The 8,819-nt window shown below is 39.3% G+C and overlaps 1 protein-coding gene across 1 annotated transcript; it reads right to left on the bottom strand.

The window, feature by feature from the left end:
- Nucleotides 1-206: 206 nt before the first annotated feature.
- On the bottom strand, nt 207-8,238 carry LOC123268026. The gene is made up of 7 exons (XM_044732906.1): nt 8,158-8,238; nt 8,005-8,040; nt 7,671-7,893; nt 7,293-7,443; nt 6,990-7,068; nt 6,709-6,931; nt 207-1,003 (listed from the first exon to the last, which is right to left on the bottom strand). Exons 2-7 carry the CDS (start codon nt 8,005-8,007, stop codon nt 210-212), a joined length of 1,473 nt encoding a protein of 490 aa, XP_044588841.1. The 5' UTR covers nt 8,008-8,040; nt 8,158-8,238; the 3' UTR covers nt 207-209.
- Between the last annotated feature and the right edge of the window lie 581 nt (nt 8,239-8,819).

The following is an 8,819-nucleotide window of genomic DNA, read 5'->3' as shown; positions in this document are numbered from 1 at the left end:
TAAGAAATTTTCATCATTAAATGATCTCAATCATTAAATAATTTGTGAATGCTTTTGAAGCAGTATCTTTTTTTTAATTATTAAAATTGTTGAAATAAATAATAAGTAATTATAAAGTTGTTATGAAACTACAGTTAAATAAACAAACAAATAAACAAACATCCAAATAAAATTAAAATTTATCTTAAGAAACTATACTCCTTTGAATATTATAGAATTGTATAATTTGGGTTCTCAGAATCACTAATCAATGGAGTACTTTGATTATGGTATTGGTATTCACAGTCATTAGGATCGCGCTGCATAAATACCTTATTATTCTCATTAAAATTTTTAACTGGAGGATAGTAATTATAATGTTGAGTGGTGTATAAACCTGAATGTTGATCAGAGTAACATGAATTTGGATACTGTCTTGATGAGTATTCCGAAGATTGTATTGTACATGGATATTGGTCTTGAGTGGTCCAAGAGTGTCGGTTTACCGAATCATCACATGCTGGAATATATTCAAGTTTTACCGGGAAAATAAGTTGAGGTTTGATCAGGTTTGAGTTCTGCTCATCAACATTCATAGCGTCTGGTATCACTGAATTTTGATTATTCACAATCTTGGTGGCTACATTGATAGGATGAATAATATTTGGCATAATGTGTTGTTGGTATTCAGATTCTGAAGTTATCCCAGGTTGTAGAGAAAGTTCATCTCGGTAATCAGCAGTCCTAGGGTTTAAGTTCACTAAAGCAATCCGTGGTTCTGAGAGTCGCAGAGGTTCAGACAGTGGAGGATTCAACTTCATAGGAGAATTGTGAATCTCAGCGATGGAACTATACTCCAATGCAGTTTTTCTAGGTTCCAGATACTGCTGATCATTAAGTTTAGAACAAGTTTTACTAGTCGATTTGCTTTTATTTGTTTTTCTTTTATTAGATGCTATTTTATTTATATGACCTACGTAATCAGCTTCATTAATTTGTTGTTCAGAACGACTATTAGCCCATGCTAGAAAAAGAATAACAAAGCTAAGTTTCTCATGATTAAAAGAAAAAAAAAATTTTTCAATAATTTTTTTAATGCAATAGCTTACTGAATAATTACTGAAAGAGCGGAAAAGCGGGGATCAGGTTTAGGTCTGGATATCTCAATTAAAACGCGTAAATTATTATAAAAAATAACACTAGGAATTTATTTACATTAAATACACTCAATATTTAGTATATTTAATAGTGGATTGTTAAGATAAAAGCGGATTTGTAAATTACAGCGTGGTTTGCAAAGCGAAGCCGGTTGACACGTGGTTGAACACTTTTCCGGCACTGAAAAAGCGGTGAAATAAATGCACTGTTAACACAAATTACCTATAACAAACTAAAGCGAATTATTAACGGTTAATTTAAGCAGTTTAAATTATAAAATTAGCAAAATGCGGTTTATTAACAAAAAGCGAAAGTAAAGGAATACTAATGGCGACTTGATGCAGCGAAAGCGTAGAAGCGAAAGATAAAAACAATATTTCGTCTTCTTCCTCGTTGAGTTGGGGAAGAAGGCTATTGCGCATGTCTAGTGGGAGCGATCAGCCAATAAAGCGGTCGATTCATGACGTGATCGAGAGGCTGATTTTCTATTGGCGGTTCGATTTTTGCGGGAACTAGCGGTGGACAGGTGCGTCTCTTGAATTTGGGAGTCCCCCAGGAGCGAGTTAATCGCTACTGGGCCTTGTTCACCGAACATTCTCCCCCGGGTTGGCGGCTGCGTCGACAAGATCATCTTCTTCATGCGTTAGCGGCAGGACACAGAGCTTTGTAATTGGACGTACCAGCTCTGTGTTAACTGTCTTAACCGTTACTACGCGGATTTGTCCATCTTCACCTGGATGGACAGCAATTACTTTGGCTAATGGCCACTTGGTTGGCGGGAGATCCTCAGTGGTGATCAGTACAACTGAACCCACCTTGATCTGGTTGCGTCGATGATGCCACTTTGAAATGGCCTGGTAGCGGTGGATGCAGTCCTGGTAGTAGCGTTTCCAGAAATGTTGAACCATTTGCTGGACTTGTTCCCAGTGCGAGAGCCGAGCAGGTTGTAAATCTGTCAGCGATGGCTCTGGGATAGCGGTCAGTGACTGTCCGATTAAGAAGTGACCTGGAGTCAGTACAGCCAGGTCAGCAGGATCTTCATTCAGCGGTGTGAGCGGTCTGGAATTCAATATGGCTTCAATTTGAGCCAGTAGCGTTGAATATTGCTCAAGCGTCAACAGCGAGTCTCCGATTGTTCTTCGAAGGTGAAATTTGATAGATTTCACAGCGGCTTCCCATTTTCCTCCAAAATGTGGAGCTCCAGGCGGATTGAATTTCCAGTTCGTGCCATCTTGAGCGATCAAGGTTGATAATTCTCGTAATGTGCGGGATCCTGCAGCGAATAGTCGTTTCAGCTCTTTATCTGCTCCTACAAAATTGGTTCCACAGTCTGAATATAGCGTGTGGCAGATACCTCGGCGACTAGTGAAGCGGCGATAAGCGCCGATGAAAGCGGCAGCGGTGTAGTCAGTTACTAGCTCTAAATGTACAGCTGAACTGAACATGCATACAAAGACTGCAATCCAGCCTTTGTATGTTTTTGCTCCACGTCCTTGAAACGTTTTCAGCGTGATAGGTCCAGCGTAGTCGAGTCCTGTATGCAAGAAGGCTCGAGTTGGCTGTACTCATGCGGCGGGTAGTTGACCCATCAACTGTTGAGCGCGTTCTCCACGGTGTCTCGTGCAGATAACGCAGCGTAAAATAAATGATCTGACTGGAACACGGCCTCCAATGATCCAGACACTCTTGCGTAAGTCAGCGAGCGTAAGCTGAGTACCTCCGTGAAGCGTTCTGCGGTGCGAATCATCAATCAAAATTGATGTAAGCGGTGATTGTCGCGGTAGAATCGCTGGATGCCTCTCTTCTGGGTCCAGCAATGCGTTTTTCAAGCGGCCACCGACTCTCAGGACCCCCTGATGGTCGATGAACGGAGTCAGCTTAGTGATGCTGTTATTTTTAGGCAGACCATCACCATCTTGTAGCGTGTGAATCTCTCTAGCGAAGTATTGTCCTTGAGTGAACTTAATTAAGGTCAATTTAGCGCGCTCCAGGTCTGATGGAGTAAGCGGGTAGGCCAGCGAAGATTGTGGAACTCTTTTAAAGCGGTCGATGGCACGATGCCAGATGCTAAGCTTCCGTAGCAGTGGAAACAGCTGCATGTAATGCGACAGTAATTGTTGGAGCAGGCAATTTTCTGCTTTCCAAGTTACTAGTGTCAGACCTTGGCGTTCTTCTCGATGCGTTGCGTTGTCGGTTGGAGGCTCCAGAGTGGGCCAAGAGGATTCTGGTTCATGAAGCCAAGTTGGTCCATGCCACCAGAGAGCGTGTTGTTTCAGTTTTAGCGTAGGTATACCTCTTGAAGCGCAGTCAGCGGGGTTTTGTTTTCCTGGAATAAATTTCCAGGAGACATCTCGAAGCGTTTCTTGGATTTTTCCCACTCTATTGCGGACGAATGTCTTCCAGCGGATTGCTGGACTTTTAATCCATGCGAGAGTCACGGCGGAGTCAGTCCAGAGATTGATCCTGACATTTTCAAGCGACTGAACTTCTTTAACATGAAGTATCAGTTGTGTTAGCAACCATGCGGCAGATAATTCCAAGCGTGGGATTGTCATGGTCTTCAGCGGTGCTACTTGCGTTTTTGAACACAGAAGTGAGACCTTTGTGTTCCCATCAGCGTCAGTGACTCTCAAATAAACAGCGGCAGCCATAGCGTTTTGCGAAGCGTCTGAGAACCCGTGCAATTCCAAAGTTGCTCCAGGTGCTATATTATTCCAGCGTGGAATGCGGATGGATTCGATGTTTCGAAGATCCTCGCGGTATCCAGTCCATTTGTGAATGAGTGATGGTGACAATTGTTCATCCCATGACACTCTATCTAGCCACAGATTTTGCATAAAGATCTTGGCTTTGACGACTATTGGTGCGAGAAGTCCTAGCGGGTCATACAGTTTAGCGATTTCAGACAAAATAGCTCTCTTTTTCTTGGGCGTCTCTGGCGGTAGCGTGTACTTGAACTGGAGAGCGTCAGTGCGTGAATTCCAGTACATGCCCAGGACTTTTACTGGTGCATCACTGATTTCTTTAAGCGGTGTATCCAGATGCTTTTCTGGAGCGACTTCAGCGAGTAACCGTGGGCTATTGCTAGCCCATTTGGCAAGCGGGAAGCAGCCTGCTGCACACAGAGCTTTTGTTTGTACTGCAGCTTTGATAGCGTCTTCTTCGTTGTCTGCTCCACCGTAGATGTCATCTACGTAGCGTGTTTTCAACATTGGAGCAACAGCTAGCGGAAAGCGGTGTCCTTCATCCTTTACTAGTTGGATAAGCACACGTACTGCGTCAAAAGGTGCACTAGCGGTTCCGTATGTGACTGTCTTGAGACAGTAAGCGTCTATTAAGTCATTCTCATCTATCCAGAGAATGCACTGAAGCGGCCAATCAAGCGAGTCGACTTCAATCTGTCTGAACATCTTGGTGATGTCAGTAGCGAATAGAATCCTGCTGCAACGGATTCTCAACATCACATCAAAAATGTCAATTTGCGTTTTGGGTCCTGCGTGGAGAATGTCGTTCAATAAAATTCCTGTAGATGTTGCACAGGAACCATTGAACACTGTGCAGAGCTTCGTAGTGGCACTATCAAGCTTCAATACCCCATGGTGAGGCAAGAAGTAAGCATTTGCGGGCAATTCGTTGACTGGTACTCGTACCATGTGTCCTAGTTGAATGTATTCTGCCATGAATGCACGATACATGTCAGAATATTCTCTTTCTCGCGACAAGCGAGTTATTAATCTGCGGAGTGACCCCATAGCTGCGTTGATAGAGTCGCCAAGTTGACTCTCAAGGGCCTTAAGCGGTAATCTCACTACGTAGCGTCCATCAGGCTGTCGATAATGCGTTTGACGAAAGTGAATTTCACATTCGTCTTCTTCAGCGGTGTTGAGCGGTGAATTTCCTGATGGAACTTCTTCCTGTTCCCAAAACTTAGCGATAGCGTCTTGTAATTCAGTATCTACTGACGCATGTAGTGCTGCGTGTGATGTTGAAGCGTGTTTAGCGGTGACAGCTCCATAGACAATCCAACCAAGCGTGGTGGATTGTGCAATAGGAGCATTGCGAGGTCCTCGTTGAATCTCTGCGTTCATGATCTGTGCGGCTGGTGATGCACCTAGAATAATATCTACAGGGCGTGGCTGTAGATACTGCGGGTCAGCGAGCTTGAGATTCTCAATATGCGGCCATTTCGGATCAGCGATCACGAACGATGGAAGATCTACCGTCAGTGTTGGTAGAATATGCATGCTGACATGCATTGATGCAGTCGTACACAGCGAACGAAGCTCAATTGTGCTCACACCTAGTGAGCTTCCTGCGGAGACATTGCCAATGCCCTTGAGCATGACCATGTCACGCTGTAGCGGTTGTCCAAGCTTCTTGAAGAGCGACTGTCTCATAAATGAGAGCTCTGAACCTTGATCAATCAACACTCTGGCGGTGATTGGATTACCATGATGCGGGCGTACCTGGACTAAGGCGGTAGCTAGCAATACTGGCGGAAAGCGGATCTGTGCGGAAGATGTAGACTGCGGTGAAGCTGGTTTCGTTGGAGCATCCAAAATGGATGGACATGTGGTGACGTTGACCACATCTTCGGCAATCTTGAGCGGTCTTGCAATCTGCGGCGCGGTGCGGAACACGAAAGTTGAAGCACAAATTGCATTTTTCAACTATCTTGTGTAATTCTCCATAGCGAGGTTATTTAAGGCCCGAAGTCGAGTTTTCAGTCTTAATAAACGGAAAGTTCAGCGTACCGGTGTACGAATGACTATCAGGAGCAGCACCCGATGTGCTCTGCGATGCTCCTGACACTCGACCTTTCCTAGCGGTATTACACTTCACTTAACACAGCACAATTTTTAAGCGGAATAATAAATTAATTTAATTGAGATAGAGCCAGCCTGATCCGGCTCGAGGGACCAATGAATAATTACTGAAAGAGCGGAAAAGCGGGGATCAGGTTTAGGTCTGGATATCTCAATTAAAACGCGTAAATTATTATCAAAAATAACACTAGGAATTTATTTACATTAAATACACTCAATATTTAATATATTTAATAGTGGATTGTTAAGATAAAAGCGGATTTGTAAATTACAGCGTGGTTTGCAAAGCGAAGCCGGTTGACACGTGGTTGAACACTTTTCCGGCACTGAAAAAGCGGTGAAATAAATGCACTGTTAACACAAATTACCTATAACAAACTAAAGCGAATTATTAGCGGTTAATTTAAGCAGTTTAAATTATAAAATTAGCAAAATGCGGTTTATTAACAAAAAGCGAAAGTAAAGGAATACTAATGGCGACTTGATGCAGCGAAAGCGTAGAAGCGAAAGATAAAAACAATAGTTCGTCTTCTTCCTCGTTGAGTTGGGGAAGAAGGCTATTGCGCATGTCTAGTGGGAGCGATCAGCCAATAAAGCAGTCGATTCATGACGTGATCGAGAGGCTGATTTTCTATTGGCGGTTCGATTTTTGCGGGAACTAGCGGTGGACAGGTGCGTTTCTTGAATTTGGGAGTCCCCCAGGAGCGAGTTAATCGCTACTGGGCCTTGTTCACCAAACGCTTACCAAGTATTGCCTGATATAACTGTGGATGTATAGGCAACCGTGATACTCTCGTACCTTTAGCGCAATAATTTTGTAAATTGTTACCGTAAACCTCTATCAGAGCTTCTTTAACTAAATTTTTCCAATCTGATAAATTCGAGCTCTTGGAACTTTCTGTTCGTTTTTCAATAAAAGCTATAGTAGACTTTGGAAAAAAAATATTATGTGTTTCTGAGATTCGAGCCTGTAATCAGAAATTTTATTAATAAAGAATAATAACAAAATATCAAATAGACTTTTACCTTTGTAGGTCCACGTATTAAAAAATCATCCCGAGATTTCTGAAAGTCGATGTGAAAATTTAATACTGATTGTAAACATCTAATTGATTATAAAATTAATTGTAAATTTAAATGTAAAATTAAGAAACTTTTATTTTACCAAATTAATTAAATCAAGACGTTCATCGGAGTCTTGGAGCTATTTGTTTTCCCGCTCAACTGTAGTGACGACTTGCTTAAAAAAATACAGATTGCTTTAGGATACTAAAAAAATTTAATTGAAAAAAATTAAATTATTGTGAAAAAAAAAAGAAATTATATCACATTAAGGTATAAAATAAAAATTCGTGAGCACTTGTATCCGTAGAATTATAACTTGATACTTTCGAACTTCGTTTATTTCCGATTATCCTGTTTATTTCATTTGTATAATCATGATTGGTGATTTTTTCTGTTGATTTCAAGAGTATCCATTCTAAAAATGAGTGTAAAAAATATATCAATTAGATTAAAGTTTAAATAAAATAAATGAAATGAAATATGCAATTGTATGATTTTGCTACAATAGCTTATGATACTTTTAAACAATATTAATTATAAAAGATTTATGAAGTAAATAATGGCATTGATTGAAAAGTTGTTAAAGACATATTTCAGTAAAGAATATTGTCAACTGAAGGTAGAAATTTTTCGAATTCTTACCATAAATTCCTTTATAAATATCAGGATCAATTGAAGGACGTGATGAAATTTTACTTCGACCAATAGCACAAAAATCACCTAGGCTATCTCCATACATTTCTATTAAAGCTAGTTTAACTAATATTTTCCAATCAGTAACACCTGTCTCAGTAGAGGCTTTTGTTTCAATTGTTTCAATCATACTAACAGGAAAAAAAATGCCACATTTGGGAGAAATTTCTTTCTGAAATTAAAGTATTTTATATTCATCCGTATAAAATATTAATAAAAAACAATTCTTGAAATTAATAAAAATTATTTAATTCAATTAACAATTGAAAATTGATAAATGTACCATATTGTATCCATCGACTTTAAAAATCCTGATTCTCTATAAAATAAAGATAACATAAATAATAAAGTATTCGTTCCAAATTTAGAAGAAACAAAACAAAAAATAATAACTCAGGTAATTAAATGTTAATGATGTTAATGAAAAAAAGAATACCTTTATTAAATCAATTTGTTGACGCTGATATGCCTCAGATAATCCAGTATAGATTTGTTTTAAAAATTTTTTATTTTCGTCACTTGCTGTTGAAATAATGACAGAAAAGTAATAGTTAATATCAACAAATAATTGTTTATTTGTTTTATTATTGAAATTAATTACAATACATAGAAATTCATCTCTTTTTTATCAATTGGAGCATTGAAATAGATTGTTGTATGTTTATCCAATTAATAACAAAAGTTAAACATAATTTTGTCTTTATTGCTTTTAGATGAGTTAATTTTATTAATGTCAAATAATTTCAAATTATATTGCTATTCATAAAAAGTTTTGATCAACAGTAACTCGACTTTGCAAGGGAATATTTTTTAATTTCAATGATGATTAGTTATTTCACACCATCTAAAATGAATTCTATACTTATAAAAAAATTTGCAAAATATATACTTGCCCGTCACTGGGAAAAATGTGTGTAAAGCTCCAATATCTACTTCATTCTCATCAGATAACTCGAGACTTTCGATATTTTCTTCACTTGTTTCGTTTAAATTATTCGCGATTCCAGGAGTGTTAATTTGACCATCATCATTTGGCTCTGGACTACTTTTATCGGAAGATGTGTCATTGTATTCAATTTGAGCAATCTCTGTAAATTG

Source organism: Cotesia glomerata, linkage group LG6 (genome assembly GCF_020080835.1).
Source record: "Cotesia glomerata isolate CgM1 linkage group LG6, MPM_Cglom_v2.3, whole genome shotgun sequence".
NCBI classification, from domain to species: domain Eukaryota; kingdom Metazoa; phylum Arthropoda; class Insecta; order Hymenoptera; family Braconidae; genus Cotesia; species Cotesia glomerata.
The sequence above is the reverse complement of the archived record's forward strand: the minus strand, read 5'-3'. Positions and strand labels throughout refer to the sequence as shown.